Raw genomic sequence first — 19,196 nt, 5'->3', positions numbered from 1 at the left:
GCAGACCTCAGATTTGTCTCCTGGTTTCTGTTGCTGCTGTTACAGTTTCCCCTCATCGTTCCCTTCAACAGTCTCCTCACTGTAACAAATCAAAGTGTTACTGTATACATTCCCGTCTGAATGTTGCCATGTGCTATTAAAACTGAAAGCGATGTTTCATACACCCACGTGGTTCAGTCACACAGTAACTGATGGTAAATAATGTTTGTGTTGAGCACATCGTACAGGTCAGCTGCTCCACACAGATCTCAGGTTTACCTGCTGGAACAGTTTGTGATCATGAAGGATAAACTTCCTCTTTGTTTCATACAGATGTGACATGAACAATAACACATTCATGAAATCCTTTTAGGAACACAAACACTATTGTAGCTGGAGGATATATTTGAATGTAGGATAATGTAGGGGATCATAAACAACAGTAATAACTAACCACCACCTCACCATTTGGGTTGGTAGCTGCATGTTGATTGATGAAGTCATTTTCTTCTTCCTCCATTTCTACTTCATGAACATCAGATTAAAAACTGCACAGAGACAGGCACTGGACATGTTTAGCCTGGCTTAGTACAAGGACTGGACATGGGGGAAACGGCTCTCATCACTGGATCAAAACATGAAAACAAATCTGAAGTAAAGTTTTGTTGAAGTGAACTGTGGTGGTGCCCAATGTTCAATTCTAAGCTGTGCGCGTGCGCAATTACGCACTGCTGGCACGGTCTCTGCGCACAGAAAATCTGCGTTGCGCACAAAAAAAACAATCAAATCTCAATTGAAATTAAAATTAATACTTTAACAATTCTCTTTTGCAGTGTTAGTCAGTGAGTGACTGGCTGCTCCTGTATGGGATTCGAACGATGCCACCTTATCCTATAGTCCAGCCAATGATGCGATTCACATTCATATATACGCAGCTAATCAATGTCGTTGACAGGCTCTGACAGCGTCCTTATGTGCCGACACCGGTGTTTTAGCTAGCAAAGCGGTTGATGTGCAGTGAAGCCACGTTAATGACAATGTGTACAACCATTGGAGATGTGAGCAGGACAGACGGAACAAATGACGGAAAAAGTGTGGATTTTATACCAGTTTTTAAATTGTGTTGATAGGCCACGTAAAACCAGAGTTATGATAAAAATTATGCAATGTTTGGTTTTCTTCCTGAATACTATCGTTGTTTATATTTACTGCGGGAAGAAACGGTAAAAACGCCGTTTTATAAGGAAAGCGCTCGAAAGCCTGTGAACAAAAACAAAACGAAAAACCCCCCACCCTTTCCTATTGGTGGAAAAATGTACCATGTCGACCACTCAAAACATGATACGGCAACATGGCATTTAGTTTTTTAGGGAGGGGGAAGTTTTAGGAGTGACGGCGGTGTTCTGAGATGTGAGAGATTTGCGACGTTTATTGGTTTGGAATGTGTTTGTTGTCTTGTATAGTTAGTGTGTAGTTAGTGTGTAGTTAGTGTGTAGTGTAGTCAATAGTTTTGTTGTGTGTCTCAAAACAATGAGGCGACTGCTGAATGTTACAGGTGTTACAGCAGTGATACATCTGCTGTTATCAGGCCTGCAGGTATCAGGCTGTTGTTCTCCTTTATCTCATAGTGGACAGAAATTATTTTTGGAGTGGCACAGATAATTTATGTGGCGTCAGATTTGATGCAGAACAGCTGATTGTTCTGTAAATAGTTTAAAATGTTTATTTAAAAAAACCCCGCCTTGGCTACATTTTTAGGTAAACAGCTGCAACAAACTTAGTTGTTTGCAAAACTCAGTAACTTTTTTGAAGAAGTAACTATATAATTAATTGCCCAACATTGGTCATTATTTACTGTATTTTGCAGACAGAGTTACAGGACTCTCTCCCAGACCACAGACTCATAATACAAGTCAGAGCTTTATTTTAAAAAAAAAAAAGAAAGAAAGAAAGAAAGTTGTGTTTTCAAAATTGGAGTTCAAGTTATTTTTACTTCCAATAGTGTTAACATACTACACAGGTCATGAACAAGATTGTTTTAAATTTTCATTGTAAGTGGGCTAAAGCAGTTAATTAAAAGTAGTCTAACATAAATGTAAATGCTGTAATTTGATTATTTTAATAAACCATGTAACTTGGATGGATTGGATGCTGGCGTGACCACAGTGCACACGTCTGATGTCGCTCACAGTGGTCCAAGGGACGCTCAGGGAGTTTGTGTGTTCGCTCAGACACATGAAAAATTAGAGGGAACATTGGCGGTGACTGACAGGGAAAAGGGGAATGATAAGACTTTCTGTAAATATAATTATGTATGTACTGAAAAAGGAACAACTAAAATGTTCCAGCTAAAAAAATGAAATCAGTTTCAGTTTATGAGCTCTGTTTGTTTTCTTCACTGTTCCAACCTTTTATATTGAAATGAGCTGCTCATTCCTGTTTAGATGACCTGCATAAAACAATACAGAGCACATTGAGCTGAATATGGAGAGAAAGCGTCACAGTCCAGCTTCACTGAAGCCTTAAAGTCTCTGATATGAAATGAGAAATGAAGCAGCCAGAGCTTTTTCATGAGTGGAAATCCACTGTGACTGTGAGCTGCTGCTACAGCCTCCAGATTAGCCAGCAGCTCATCCTGCTCAACATTTTCTCACCAACTTTAATGGAAGTGTGATGTTTTCAGCTGGAGTGATGGTCAGGGTGGCCTCCCTCTCCTCTTCTTCTCCTCTTCCTCTTTCATTTGTAAAGTCAGTTCTGCTGCTTTAATTCACGTGGAAGTCCTGTAGCTGAGTTTGGGAGAGACTAACAGCCTCGGCAGCAGAGGAAGAAAAGCCTGTAACACCACAACTTTATTCTGTTCTACCTGTCACATCATTTTATCAGAAAACATATGTATGCTCATGTTTTTACTGTGTTTGGCTTGAAAAGCTAAAATGTAAGAAGATCAAATGGTGCTCTTTATTATCATGTTGGTTTAGTTTCCTGTCTCTTGGATGGAGCCCAGCTGTGCGTGGCCCCTGGGCCTGTGGTCAGAGTGTGTGCTGGATAATCCGGCCCAGGATGAGGCCAAACTGACTTGGGATTAAATGTCTGTCACATATTTGAGCCTAATTTAAAAACATCCTCCATAAATATTGAATAATAACAATAATAATAAAGGGTCAGAAGATGACTTGTTGGAATGAAAATGAGCTTGTAGTTTGTCTGCTTTAATAATGTGACTGGAAAAAGGTGTTGTTGAACTTCAAATATGTCCATTTCTTTCACACTTCACCTTTAAAAGTGAAGCCATGTGGTTCCTGGAAGGAAAAACACGACTTTTTCATGTTTTTATGATAAATCTACAACTTCAATGTGAAAAATTCATTTTTTTTCTCTTGTTTGTTTGAAGCTGCTTCCTGTTGGCTTCAGCTGTTTGGAGTTTCCATTTTCTAAACTTCTACATTCTGAACCTTCTTCAGCTCTGAACAGATGATGAAACACTGAATGATTTCAAGCACTTTGTCTAATAAACTTACATCTTTCATTCTTTATACAGATTGATGAGCTGTGGTTTGTCAGAGATCAGCTGTGATTATCTGGCAGCAGCGCTGAAGTCCAACCCCTCGTATCCCAGAGTGCTGGACCTGAGTGGAACCTACAGCAACCTGCAGGATTCAGGAGTGAAGCAGCTGTGTGTTCTTCTGGAGAATCCACGATGTCGATTTGAAACTCTGAGGTCAGTCAGCATGTTTTAGATGTGCTGAGATGAATATGATGTGAAAGTTGTGCTGACACTGTGGATCAGTAGGCCCACAGACCTCTATACAGGAAGTCTGGTTCTACTCTTTGTAGAACTTCTGATCCCTGATCCTCTGAGTCTGACTTAGTAGATAATGCAGAGTTCTGAGCTGATGTGGGTGAGCGGACTCAGGCAGCCTGACAGACTTGATGTCCATGTCTTCCCTGCTTGTCCTGATACACATAAACATGAGTATCCTTGCAGGTCAGATCTCATCAGTCACACCTGTTAGTGCAGCTCTCCTCTAGATTGTAGTCCTTGTTAAACTAGGATGGTTTTAGGAGCCTGGACTGCAGATCCAAGGGAAGTTATGACTTGGAAAGACTAAACCAACCTATTAAAGGTGTTTGCACTAACATAGATAAATACTCAAATTTACATCTTTATTGTCTCACAAAGGGTTAAGAAGTGAATGTACACAGTGAGATTGGTGGTGAGATGGGCACTTTCAGCACTGTAGATGTGTTCCAGCTCAGTGTTCATGGAAATAATCCAGAGAGCAGGATTCCTTGATGAATGTCACATCTTCTTAAAGTTATAATCCACAGGGAAAACCTTGAAACTCTCAGTCTGATATCTACTCAGCCAATCAGGTGTTTACATGACATTCACTGATCTTCAGCCCCACCTTATTATCAGTCTCTCTCTGTTTCACGTCTGAATAATATGAATATCAGATTTGTGCTGTTCAAATTGTCCTATCATGATCGGATATGTGTCACAAAGGGTCAAAGAAGTCGGATTTGATGCGCTTTCGCCTGCAGTGTGATCGTAACCTTAGTTAAAGATGCTGGTGCCGTCCACAGATCAGCTGACCTGCTGGGTCTCTATGATCAACTTTGTTTCTTGGAGATAAAGGCTGAGCTCTTTAAAGCTTCAGTTTATTTACTGAGCAGAAGATGATCATCAGTGACACTGTCTTTAAAACACTCTTGTTAGAAATGTACAACTTTAATGGGAAATATTCAGAGTTTTTTCTCTTGTTGTGTTTGTTTGAAGCTGCTTCCTGTTGGCTTCAGCTGTTTGGAGTTTCCATTTTCTAAACTTCTACATTCTGAACCTTCTTCAGCTCTGAACAGATGATGAAACACTGAATGATTTCAAGCTCACACTTTGTCTAATAAACTTACATCTTTCATTCTTTATACAGATTGATTGACTGTGGTTTGTCAGAGATCAGCTGTGATTATCTGGCAGCAGCGCTGAAGTCCAACCCCTCCCATCTGAGAGAGCTGGACTTGAGCTCCAACGACCTGCAGGATCCAGGAGTGAAGCATCTGTGTGGTTTCCTGGAGAGTCCAGGATGTGGACTTGAAACTCTGAGGTCAGTCAGCATGTTTTAGTTGTGCTGAGATGAATACTATGTGAAAGTTGTGCTGACACTAAACTGCAGACATCAGGCTGATATTATACGGATCCACACTGAGGATCTTCATGGTAAAGTCTGTTTTCTTCTTCTCTGGTTTAGTCCATTGACTGTAGCAGAACAATGTTCACATTTCAAACCTTCAAAGAAGAAGAAAAATCCTCCACTGGATAATTCACTGTGAAACTCTCCAACTCTTCATTCCACCTTAAAGTCTGTCTGACACTGAAATCCAAAGCAAAATGTGCGTTTGCTTTACAGACAGCAGTCCAACACAAACATACACACATCATCCAAAACACAGTCCAACATCCAAATCTCCTCCACTGCCAGCATGAATGATGGGAAAGAGAAGGAGGAACACTCTTGACATTCAGGGTTAGAATGAGTTTCATGAAGCAGACTGTGAAGATCAAAGCTGCATTAGAAGCTTACATGAATGAATGAGTGGACAGAAGTGGACACAGATCATCTGAAGCACTTCAAAGGCTTTAAATCAGCACATTTCTCTTTATTCTTTATCAACTCTGTTAGTTTCTCTCAGTTTTCTGTGGAATGAAGCTAACAGCAGGCTAATAAGATGCTGACCAATAGGTTTCTATTAAAGGCTGTAATTTGTATATGAAAAAGTGCCGGTGCTTTGGCTCAGCTGGGATCAGCTTACAGGTAGAATACAGCTGCTGGATGGGATTATCTTATCATAGCTGTCTACTAAATTGCTAACTGGGGAATTTTAGGCCATCTATGAATCCTTTTTGCTAACTGTTTAGCTGTCATAGGGCAAGAGGCGTGGTCCACCTGCACAGGTGAGCAGTCCATCACAGGACCAACAGAGAGAGACAGAGAAGCACTCTCTCACATCCACACCTACAGCCAATTTAGAAGCACCAATGAACCTAAGCAGCATTTCATTGGACTGTGGGAGAACATCCAACCTCCACAGAAAGGCCAACAAGCTTCAACCTACAACCTTCTTGCTTTAAGGCACTAGTGCGAACCACTTTTCCCCATTTCAGCCCAAATCCTGCATCTTCCTGTTTCTGACTCCAGGCCAGCTACACTAACACTTTCTGATCAGACACTGCCACCTAGTGGAGGAAGTCTAAGTTCCATTTGAAGCTTCAAATTACAGTTAGTTCCTTTAAAAAGAGGTGGAGGTGGTGGGGCCACAGCACCATCATCACTGAATGCCATAGGACAATTAACCTTTCATTCATTATGGAGGCCCCACTGGAATATGTAAAGTGTGTGAACGGGTGAATGACTGAATGTAGTGTAAAGCGCTTTGGGGTCCTTAGGGACTAAGTAAAGCGCTATACAAGTACAGGCCATTTACCATGTAAAGGAAGGATCACAATACAGCGTCACTGAAGGTTTAAAGTCTCTGATATGAAATGAGAAATGAAGCAGCCAGAGCTTTTTCATGAGTGGAAATCCACTGTGACTGTGAGCTGCTGCTACAGCCTCCAGATTAGCCAGCAGCTCATCCTGCTCAACATTTTCTCACCAACTTTAATGGAAGTGTGATGTTTTCAGCTGGAGTGATGGTCAGGGTGGCCTCCCTCTCCTCTTCTTCTCCTCTTCCTCTTTCATTTGTAAAGTCAGTTCTGCTGCTTTAATTCACGTGGAAGTCCTGTAGCTGAGTTTGGGAGAGACTAACAGCCTCGGCAGCAGAGGGGAGAAAGGCTGTAACACCACCACTTTATTCTTTTCTAACTGTCACCAGTGTTGGTCAAGTTACTTGAAAAAAGTAATCAGTAACTAATTACTGATTACTTCCCCCCAAAAGTAATCCCATTACTTTACTGATTACTTGTTTTCAAAAGTAATTAATTACTTAGTTACTTAGTTACTTTTTAAAAACACAATTTACAACCTGAATAAGTGATAAAGCGATAGATCTTTCAGCCCAATTCTACTTTTTCTGCATAATTCATCATACAAAATGTAATCAAATGGAAAACTCTCTTTTTAAAACTTGTTTTATTAGTTTTAATCTTTTAACTTTATGCATCAAGCAAAAATTAAATTATATGCAACATTGTCTGACTGGAAGAAATTTGTTTAACATTTACACCTATTTTCTGCACATTCCAGCACATAAAATATTTTTTTGTGTTTACACTCACTCTTTCAAATAGATGCAAGTAAAACACAATAGAAAATAAATAAAGTCAAAGGCTAGTTGCTCTATTTTCACCTGTAAAGCAGGACTGGGGTAGGCGGAGGTTTACCCTGGTGCAGGTGTGCCGCAGCAGTCAGTGGAAGAATCCGCGAGTTTCTCTATGAATTTCCCATTACAGTCGTAGCGCACTCGGCGCTTGCTTGGAAGTTTAGGGGTTTTTTCGCTGTAAAAATAAGTTTTCTTCCCACGCACAACGGACGCTAATGTTTTTGTCACTTTTTATGGAATCAAACTCAAAATAAGGTCAGTACTTCCACGCTTTAAACGCTGCATGCTCATACTCTCTCCCGTACTTGATATATTATCCATTGTTGATCTGCAGACAGCTGTTGTCACGAACGTCGCACTCGCTTACGTCACTGTCATGAGACATTCTCGCAAAAAACTCACGGTTTTAGTAACGCAGTAACGCAGCGTTCCTACGGGAAAGTAACGGTAATCTCATTACCGTTTTTGCAATGGTAATCCCTTACATTACTCGTTACTTGAAAAAAGTAATCGGATTACAGTAACGCGTTACTGCCCATCTCTGCTACTAACATTACTTTATTTACTGTATCTTTTGAAAAAATACCGCTATTTATACAGCACAAGACTTAAGAATATTTAACAGGAGCAAGTTTCATTTTCCCTGGTTTTACTACCACACTGTTCAACAAACGCAGCAAACCTTCACCATCTTATCCAGAAGGGTCACCTCTTCTCCCTCACATGGAAGAAGTAATCTGATTGGCATGGTGGTATGTTTGAAGCAGGTCCCTTGTGTAGCGCTGGAACGCAGTCATGATGTTTCATCCATTTCATAGGCTGGTTTGCTGCAATAATGCCAAATAATTAGCAACTCTAGAAATAGAAGGTAGTTCTGCAAAATCACTCAGTAGGATGTTTGTTCTAATTTGCTATGACCACAGAGTGCATCGAAAACAAAATTAATAGGCTATAAAGAGTGATATGAACAAATTTAGAACTTACCGGAATGAAACTGTCTGGAGCACCAACAGATATTTGGAGATGGAAGAGAGCTGGATATCAGCTCGTCTCACAGCTGCTATCCAGGCTAGACGCCTTCGTTTGGTAACATCGATACACGAGCTGCCTCATGTTGCTTCCAGGTTGGGAAAGAATGAAAAGATAAACCATTTTCAAGCTTATTCTCTTGCCGGTCGTGCGATCGGACATTGCAGCCGACCACACAGCAAATACGAACCATGGCTGTTGTGTGTGCCTTCGCTCCCTTTTCACTTGCGCTAGACCCCCAAAATGGCGGATCGGGCCAAAATCCTTTCCATGCCCACCCCCGTGACATCACGCTCCAAAGCCCTATTGAGGCACAGGCAGCCAGAAGGGGACGGAGGGGGGGAGGGGGGGGGGGATGCCTCGCCTCGCCTCGCCTCGCCTCGCCTGCACCCTGGTGACACACCTTTACCCCAAGGCCCTGCATGTGTGGGTGATTGTGGTGGAGCGGGAAGAGGGAGGCAGCTGGAGATGGGGAGGGAAAGAAGGGAGGGGCAAGTGACCCCTCCCTGGGGCCAGCTCCCCCGCTGAACCCAGTAGGCACCCCCATACTCCCCAGGGCCCAGGCCCATCCGGACCGGGGACCAGTACAGCAGCGCCGCCTGGCCCCACAGAGCCCAGGACAGCCCACCCGACCCCACCACAGAGAAAACTGCACCCACCCCGTCATCCACTCATCTTCCAGACTACACGAGACAATAGACGCCCAGGCTAGTGAAATGATGTTTAAAGGTCTCCTTGTTCTGTGATCGTGCACAGATCCTGAAGCAGAAAGCCTGGGTTAACAGAGAAATGATCATCACTGTGATGATGCTCATCATCTCTGACTGGGATTTGAGGTTTTGTCAAAGCGGCAAAGAAAGCCTGGCTATGTTGGACTTGGTGTGGAAGCAGTTCCCAGTTTGAGTTCAGGAGACAGACACCCTCTCTACTTTGAAGATCAGCTTCAAACTTTCCTTTTTGATAAAGCTTATAGTTAGAGCTGGATCAGGTGACCCTGAACCATCCCTTAGTTATGCTGCTATAGGCTCAGGCTGTTGGTGGACTTCCCATGATGCTCTGCTTTCTTCTCCACTCCCCTCTTTTCACTCCTGATGCTTTTATATGTCACTACTGCATGTCCTTAACTTTTGTCTTCTTTCTCCTTAGTTTGTGTTTTGTTCTTGTCTCTCTGAGCTCATCTCTTCTCTTTCCCCTCACCCTGCAACCAGTTATGGTAGATGCTCCTCCTGGAGCCTGTTTTCACTGGGAGGATCTTTGTGTCAAAGAGAGTTCTTCCTTCCCACCATCACCAAGTGCTGCTCACAGTGGATTGTCTGATGGTTGGGGCTTTCTCTCTAATATTGGAGGCTGTTACCTTACACTGTTAAACAGCTTCAGATGACTGTTGTTGTCTGTTGGGTATTGTCACTTATAAATAAAGTTACATTGAATGGATGTAAATGGATAGATGTTATTGTGACAAAGAGAAAACGATTGTTGACAGATAGATTGTTGTTTTGTGTGTCTGCAGTCTGTCAGGCTGTCTGATCACAAAGGAAGGCTGTACTTCTCTGGCCTCAGCTCTGAGCTCCAACCCCTCTCATCTGAGAGAGCTGGACCTGAGCTACAATCATCCAGGAGACTCAGGAATGAAGCTGCTGTCGGCTGAACTGAAGGATCCAGGCTGGAGACTGGACACTCTCAGGTATGAAGAATGTCTGATAGAGGAGGAAGAGCTGGAAACATTTCCTGTGTCTTTCACTCACTTCCTTTTTGTTTCCTGCAGATGAGACATGAACAATCACACATGCAGGAATATTTCCAGGGACAGACACACTAGTCTAGCTGGATAGTACATGGATATTTATGTAGGGGGTCTCCAAGGAGTCTGTTTTCAGGAACATTTAGGTCACAGGTGTACCTGAGATAGATGCCAGTGTACCTAATAAAGTGTCAGCTAACATTTGGAAATGGAAGATTAAATAATGACAAACTCTACATTCACAGCTGAATTCACAATAAATTTGTTCTCAAGTGCACATTTTTCTGTTATTGTTCTCAAACAACAGAATGAGAATGAAATATTGATTCTAACAGGGCCCATAAACAGCATTAGCTTAGCAGCATTAGCTTATCAGTTTCCATCATGGTCACATAAATCCTTAGCAGAGCAAAGTGGCCTACTTAGCAATAGCTGCTCAAGTTGTAGAAAGCAAGGGAAAACAGTATTAGCATTAGCTGCTAATGGCAGCTTACTTAGCATAAACTCTTCACATCTTTATAATGCAAGGGAAAGGAGTCACTCATGGCAGCCTATTTAGCATTAACATCTCACATCATTATAACACTAAAGAGAAGGGTATTAGCGTTAGCTACTAATGCTTATTCACCTCAAATTAGCTATAGCTGCTAATGGTAGCCTTCTTAGCATTAACTCCTCACTAATATAATGCTAATTCACATCAAATTAGCATTAGCTGCTCATATTGTTATAAGGAAAAAGAAAACGGTATTAGCATTAGCTGCTAATATATTATTCACCCCTAATTAGAATAAGCCGCTAAAAGCAGCCTACTTAGCATTAACTCCTCACATCGTTGTTACCCAACGGAAAAGAGTATTAGTATTAGCTATTATCATTTTTAAGAAGAAAGAGAAAACAGTGTTAGCATTATTGAATAATGCTAATTCACATTAAATTAGCATTAGCTATTTACAACAGCGTACTTAGAATTAGCCACTCACATTGTTAAAAAGTAAGGGAAAACAGTATTAGCATTAGCACATAATGCTAATTCACGTCAAAGTAGCATTAGTTAATAACGGCAGCCTACTTAGCATTAACTGCTCACTAATATAATGCTAATTCACATCAAATTAGCATTAGCTGCTCACATTGTTAAAAGGCAAGGGAAAACGATATTAGCATTAGCTGCTAATAATTATTTACCTAATTAGAGTTAGCCCCTAATGGCAGCCTACTTAGCATTAACTCCTGACATTGTTATAATGCAGGGGAAAAGGGTTACCATTATCGGATAATGCTTTTTCATCTAAAATTAGAATTAGCTACTAATGGCGTCCTATTTAGCATTAACTCTTCACATCGCAGGGGAAAAGTTAAAATTGAATGAAAAAAAGTGTTCACATTAGCTACTCATATTGTTAAAAAGTAAGAAAAAATATTGTTCGTATTAACGGATAATGCTAATTCACCTCAAATTAGTATTAGCTAATAACGGCAACCTACTTAGCATTAGCTGGTCACATTGTTATAAAGCAAGAAAATATGGTATTAGCATTAGATGCCAATTCCTATCCGGTCATTAAGTGATGACGTGACGAATCCTACTTCCGAGCCTAAAGTAGTCTGCGTTTAGTATGGCTTTTGTGTTGTTAACATGTTTAATGTTTTGTATTTTCTTCTTTTTAATCTCAAAAAGCTCCTAAAACAGTCAGTGATCACTGTTGATCTCCCTCGGCTTTTATTACCACTAATCATTTATTTAAGCTCAGTTTTTAAAACCTTACGATGTAACTACAGCCCAGCCCATGCAGCAGTATATGAATGACTAACCTCGTATTGTGGATGGATTATCTCACTTGTTCTCCTGGCTGAAGTTTAGTCCTTTTACAGCATCCTGCCATGCGATTACATTTGTTCGTGACCACCGAGAACACTCACGTTAACTTTTATCGAGTGGAAAAAAAGTTAGCTTGTTTATATTATGCTAACATAGCTGTGTCGCTAGCGGTCACGTAGCACTTCATTATATACCAGCTAGCCAAACTTCAGTAACCCTACAAACGTCACTGCTGTTTAGTTTTCTGTCTTCATTTATGTTGGAAGTGATAACAGAGCTGTACGTTTGAATTTGTTTCCAAAACCCCGCAGTCAGGACATGCTATATTGTATTTAGATAGAAGCTAGCGAGCTAACTTCCTGCTAACTTCTAACTCCGTTAAATGTCATAAATTCCGTTTTCATGGATGCCTGGATGTTAAACTGAATTGTTACACCTGGTAGAGCAGAACGCTGATCATTTTATTAAAGATGAAAGACCTTTAGACAGTTTTTCAACTCTCAGTAATGCCATAGTGATCGTTTGATATATGGACCTGCAGCGGAGTTTAGGCCCAGACACGGCTAGTGACGTCAGACTTAACGACCGGATTCACCTAAAATTAGCATTAGCCACTAATGGCAGTCTACTTAGCATTAACTCCTCACTAATATAATGCTAATTCACGTCAAATTAGCATTAGATGCTAGCATCAGCTTACCTAGCACTAGCTGCTCACATTGTTAAAAGGGAAGAGAAAACGATATTAGCATTAGCTGGTAATAATTATTCACCCCTAATTATACTTAGCATTAACTCCTCACATCGTTATAATGCAAATGATGCTAACTCGCATTAAATTAGCATTAGCTAATAACAGCAGTCTATTTAGCAGTAGCTGCTCACATTGTTATAAAGCAAAGGAAAACGATATGAGCATTAGGTTCTAATGCAGGGGTGGGCAATCTCAGTCCACGAGGGCCGGTGTCCCTGCAGGTTTTAGATCTCACCTTCGGTCAACACACCTGAATCACATGATTCGTTCGTTACCAGGCCTCTGGAGAACTTCAGGACATGTTGAGGAGCTAATTTAGCCATTTAAATCAGCTGTGTTGGTTCAGGACACATCTAAAACCTGCAGGGACACCGGCCCTCGTGGTCTGAGATTGCCCACCCCTGTTCTAATGCATATTTGCCTTAAATTAGACGTAGGCGCTAATGGCGGCCTACTTAGCATTAGCATCTCAGATTGTTGTAATTCTAGGGAAAAGAGTGTTAGCATTAGCCGTTCACATTGTTATAAAGTTAAGGGAAATAGTGTTAGCATTAGCTACTCACATTGTTAAAAAGTAAGTGTTAGCATTAGTGCATAATGCTAATTCACATCAAATTAGCATTAGTTAATAACGGCAGCCTATTTAGCATTAGCAGATAATGTTGACCTTGGCCCACTGGAAAAGTTAAGAAATAAAAAGATTTAGGAGTGTTTCTCGATAGCTCTTTCTCATTTGAGAAACAAATACATTCTGCTTTTAAAACCAGCTGTAAGGTTTATATTGTTGATTGTCATTTATGCTTAGAAATATTTACTCATATATGAGTTTTATCATCGATTGCATAATGATAAAGGTTTGATCCTTAGTAGTCTGTAAAACCTCTGTGTGCCTTCCAGAGTGCTCTGGCATGCACACACACCTTAAGGTCATGAGAGAGGTCGTACCTTCTCTTACTGATTTATGGTGTAGGAGGACACCTACTCTGTGTCTGGTTAAGTATAAGAGCCCTTTGTTAGGGGGACCGCTGGACTCTTAGCACCAGCTTTGGGGTCACAGGGTCACATCTGGAACACACACACACACACACACACACACACACACACACATACCTACACTATGCACAGACTGGTACTCTGTGTTCATACCTGTGTAAGACATCATATGTTAATGAACTTATGCATATTCATGTAAGCTCAATAAAGAGCAGTGTTACGAGGGAGCAGACGAGAGCGACTGAGGTCAAGTGAAGGAACGGCGCTGTCACAGTTCTCTCCCTCATGAATTGTCTGGTTCCAGTGGTGGCTCTGTGCTAGACGACCCATCACCAGCTTTTTCCAGCTGTTTCCACTGGTTACCAGTACGTCGTAGAATCCACTTCCAGATCTTTAAATCTCTGAGTGGATTGGCTCCATCTTATCTCTCTTTAACAAAAATAATCCAAGTCGAGCCCTCAGGTCTGCAGATAAGCAGCTTCTGACCAGAACTAGCCGTAAAAACAGAGGTGAGCTTTATCGATGGCTGCAGCCAAACTCTGGAACAGTCGCCCTTCACATCAGGTCGTCACCAACACTCGACATTTTTAAAACCCGGTTGGAAACACATTTGTACTCTGTAGCTTTCAATTCTGACGAGTCTTTATAGTAATTACTGTGTATGTTTCCTATTTTATCTCTACTCTGTGCAGCACTTTGGCTCAACCTGTTTTTAAATGTGCTGATAAATAAATGTAGATTTCTTTGAATAAAACAGTGGAGCCGAGCTTTGAGCTCAGTGTGTAACAGTGTGTGTATGAGAGCCATGTAATGTCCATGTGTGCATGCTGACTGCTCTGACCCCTCCTCCTTTCAGGGTGGAGCCTGCTGGAGTCCGATGGTTGACACCAGGTCTGAGGAAGTGTAAGTGTGTTTTTAATGGGATTCATGAAAACAAAGTAGCACACATTCAACCATCTTCATCATGTCAGGAGTCGTCATCAAGGTGTCAATCAATGAACAGATGATGGATCAATAACTGCAGCTGGATTGTGTTTGTTCTCTCCATCAGATTCCTGTCAACTCACAATCGACACAAACACAGTGAACACAAAGCTCCAACTGTCTGACAACAACAGGAAGGTGACACGTGTGACAAAGGTTCAGTCATATCCTGATCATCCAGAAAGATTTGAATACTGGAAACAGATGCTGTGTAGAAATGGTCTGACTGGTCGCTGTTACTGGGAGGTCGAGTGGAGAGGAAACATTTTTATATCAGTGAGTTACAGAAGCATCAGAAGGAAAGGAGGCAGTTATGACTGTGTGTTTGGAGGGAATGATCAGTCCTGGAGTCTGATCTGCTCTGATGATGGTCCTCGTTCTGTCTGGCACAATAACAGATACACATCCATCTCCTCCTCCTCCTCCTCTGTCTCTAACAGAGCAGCAGTGTATGTGGACTGTCCTGCTGGCACTCTGTCCTTCTACAGAGTCTCCTCTGACACTCTGATCCACCTCCACACCTTCAACACCACATTCACTCAAACTCTTTATCCTGGGTTTATGTTCTGGTCTCCTGGTTCCTCAGTGTCCCTGTGCTGAGTGTAAAGAGTGTCTCCTGTTAGAGAAACACTCTGACTGTTGAACAGATAGTTCAGTCTGTACATGTCTGTCTCTTTCACTCACAAACACGTTTTCAGATTCATGGATTCAATCAGTTGATGTTTGAAACTCTTCTAAATGATTCCTTGTAAACTTCTTCCTCTTCAGTCACAAACAAACAGGAAGTGATGTCACATGTGTTCCTGTCCACACAGCAGAATGAGTCTATTGCTGACAGTGATGTACAAACAGAGTGAGCATTTCTGAGGCCAAAATAAACTGAGTAGTTCACTGAATGAACACTGTGAGCTCAGTTCCTTCATCATTAGTATGGATTATATATGTATATGTATTATATTAGTATCATATATATCAGGTGCTGCTGGTTTCAGTCATTGTGCAAATGTGCTGTTTGTAAGGTTGTAAAGCTGCAGTCAGCTGAGACTGAAGAAGTCACCTGATCAGTGAGCAAACGTTTCTGAAAACGTCCAGATGAACAGAATCAAGCTTTTGGGATCAGCCAGCAATGCAGCATCATTGTTGTTCAGGTTCAGAGGTTTGCAGGAATGAACTGATGACCAGAAACAGCTGCAAAGTCCAATAAAATACCAGCTGGAGTTCAGCTGCATTTGAAGAAGTCAAAGAAAAGTAAGGATGGCAAAGGGCGATGTTTTCTTCCAAAGAACTGAAAACATGGTCGACGCCTCATCAGAAGAATAATCTGGACATTTGTGAGGAACTCTAACCAAGAAAGCAACACAAGAAAGCAACGTCACACAGATCCAACAGACAGTTTCCATGACTGGAAGTGTTCAGTGTAAAATGCTACATTGCATTATTGCATCCTCTCACCACAGGAGGCGCTGTTGGCACCACTGATTGCTGATCAGCTCTGATGATCTGATTGATCCTGTGAATAACGGGACTCAATGAACTCTGTGACACAGTGAAGATTACAGAGTTTAACATCTGACTGACGTCACACAGACAGAAGGATGAACCAGTGAGGCACAGAACACAGTTACTGGAGATACTGGATCAGCTCCATGTGAACCTCTGATGGAGAAGCTGCTGACCCAGAGAAACATCAGGACATGACAGGCAGCTGCACTGATCTAACAACATGTAGCAGAGCTGATCTATGTTAGAGGATCTATCACAGCAGCTGAAAGTCCAACACTGGATACCAGCTGAGCCTGTGCTGAGTGTTACAGGAAAAGAAACACTGACACTGGTAGACACAGTGATGCTGACTGGGGCACAGAGCTGAATGATGCAGCATCAGGACACTGTTTCAGTCTGACTGACAGAGAAACCTGTAGCTGCATCAGTAGTAATATACCTATAGCTTTTTGCCCCCCACCCCCTACCCCCCACCCCCCCCACCGCATCCCCTCCGCGTCCATGTGTGAACGGACCTTGCGCGTGAGCGGACTTTCTTGCGTGAACGGACTTGCGAGTTCAGAGATCATATGTTTACATGTGTTTAATAGCGTTTTATTTAATGAAACCATTATGTGTTTTAATTAAACTCTTTTTTAAAGGATTGTATAGGTCTCGGAGTTCTGTTATTTAGACATAGATGATTTAATTTTCTTTAGGGCTCTGAAACACACAGAGGCTAATAGTTTTTAAACAGAAAGTTTTTTCCACCTTCTAAAAACACATATTCACACACAGCATTTAATTTAACTAGTTTTAGGGGTATTTTTCTTTAGGGCTCTGAAACACACAGGGGTGTAATAGTTTCAAACAGAATACCACAAACAGCATGCATTCCTTTAGAAATGGGATTCTTAATTCTGCAACTGCTAGACAGAGGGGGGTTACAGTTAGACCCCCTACAGTCAGCAGAAGAGGTCATCCTTATCAAGAGCATCTCAATTGTACTGCCATAGTTTTCAATACAAACAGTCTCCTTTATCTTATGGCAGAGTGCCGGCGGTGCCAGGTCCATCGGTGCCACCATACCTTTTATCATGCCATTACACTTTCTACTGACCATCCTCCAAACAGGCATCACCTTTTGTTTACACCTGAAACCAACCCCAACCCCAAGGGACTGTAATGACACCTCCTAGAGGACTGCTCCAATACATATAAAAACGGTCTCTTTCACCATTTGGAACATCAACAGCGCAACCTAAAGAACACCTCTAACTAGCTAACTAAGGAGTGCAGGATGACGTCGGCATCAACCATGACGAACAGCCAGAACATCACCCAAGCCACAGAAGCTCTAGGTACGTGTACAGGTGTATGTACCCGATGCCCCCTCATCGTAAAAGCAACGCTGTAAAACGTCGTAGATGGGTCTAAATTTAAGTTAGAATAGCAAGGCAGTAATAGGTATGTGTATACCGTTAAATATAACAGCGGAGCAGTTATACTTCGCGTAGATTGTGGTGAGGGAGTCTTTTGGGGGGAGTCACAACGCATGTCTACTAGAAACTGGAAACTCTTTCGCACTGTTGTTTGCGCTGTCTTGGACAATGTAGTCATCCCAGAGATGCTGTATGTTTCCCAGTGGAACAGTCCAACAGGCCCTGAGCTTTACAGTGCGAGGCTGATCGTTTTAACCGTAGACCCGATGACTTTATTATTCTCAGGGTATGTGATGACAGGGAAAGTCTTGTTGGTGCCAGAGGGGTTGAAAACTGGAGGTTAAATCCTTACCCTCTGAGCATAGAAGAGCCGCACTACATGGTTTAAGGATATGGTTTTTATACAGTGGCATAAATGTGTGTGCGTGTGTGTGTGTGTGTGTGTGTGTGTCTATGCAACAAAATATAAAATCTTTTTTATTGTTCCCATTTTCAGAGCGAGACATGCAAGCGTGGGACCTCTCAGACTCCCCACCGCCTGCGCTGCTAATCCAGACCCCACCACATCCTCCCCCCTCTCCTCAGCTGCTGCAGGATCCTACAGGATCGGGTCTGTGTGAGGAAACCATTATCGACATCAAGCTTGCAACCCATCACATGGTGATGTTGGCATTAAACGCCTTTCTACAGGAAACATGCGGATGTCGAACAGCTCAACCCAGTCAGGTGCAACACAGTTGTTTGCTCGAACTGCCCGAGTATTACTTTGACACCTACTACGACGATGTGATGCTGAGGCTCAAGACAGACCGATTCATCCGCGCCATACGCCTGTTTGTGCGCTCGTACACAGTCGATGGGACTGGAACACAATTCAGCAGAATTGCAGAACACACCATGACTGAACTGAGATCATCACAACATATAGTATGCGCAATTAACGCCAATATTGCACAGCTGCTAGAAGCAAGTCGTTATGCCCGTCGTGTTAAACCAGCCATGCTTCGCATGATTGGTAACTACTGGGCTGGGAGACACCTGGTTTAATGTATGTTGTTCAGTATTCATTGTCTGTGTGAATGAAATAAAAAGACATGTCAACACCGACATCTTAGTCATTTGCGGTCGATTTTGCTTATACAATAGAGAAAAGCAACAATACAGAGTGTTTCTCTGCTCCAAGACATCGGTGGGGCCTTTCACACGGTAAGCATGTCTGTTATACCCAGCGCATAAATGTCTGTATGTCAGTGCTGATTATTCAAACCCTGTTTAAAAATGACACATATGTTGTCCGAAAACAAATCCTCTAAATTTGCAAAGTTACTGATTTAAAAATATATATTTACGAATTTTTTGTTGCATGACAAACATACGATAGACTCTTGAGTGTATTTATTTATATAGCTACATTCACAACGGTATAAACGTGCTAAATAAAAGAGGCCCAAGCACCAAAGCACTCTAATGCAAGCCTCTAAACTGTATGTTGATAAGTGCATGAAGTTAACCTCTGCAGTTGAAAACAGTTTGTATCCGCACTCGAGGGTCTGCTGAATTGTTTTTAATATTGTGCTTTTTTTCACGAACTGCAGATGATGAATTCCTCTTTATTGGACGTAGTGTCCTTAAGCTATTGTTGCTCATACT

The 19,196-nt window shown here is 41.8% G+C and overlaps 1 protein-coding gene across 1 annotated transcript; it reads left to right on the top strand.

Annotated features, from left to right (window-relative positions):
* Positions 1-17,184: 17,184 nt before the first annotated feature.
* Positions 17,185-18,708, top strand: LOC120437945. The gene is made up of 2 exons (XM_039608463.1): positions 17,185-17,465; positions 18,043-18,708. The coding sequence occupies exons 1-2, from the start codon at positions 17,405-17,407 to the stop codon at positions 18,591-18,593; spliced, it is 612 nt and encodes a 203-aa protein (XP_039464397.1). The 5' UTR covers positions 17,185-17,404; the 3' UTR covers positions 18,594-18,708.
* Positions 18,709-19,196: the final 488 nt, after the last annotated feature.

This window comes from Oreochromis aureus, linkage group 3 (assembly GCF_013358895.1).
Source record: "Oreochromis aureus strain Israel breed Guangdong linkage group 3, ZZ_aureus, whole genome shotgun sequence".
Lineage (NCBI taxonomy): Eukaryota > Metazoa > Chordata > Actinopteri > Cichliformes > Cichlidae > Oreochromis > Oreochromis aureus.
Note: the sequence above shows the minus strand (reverse complement) of the source record. Positions and strands in the feature narration are given on the sequence as shown.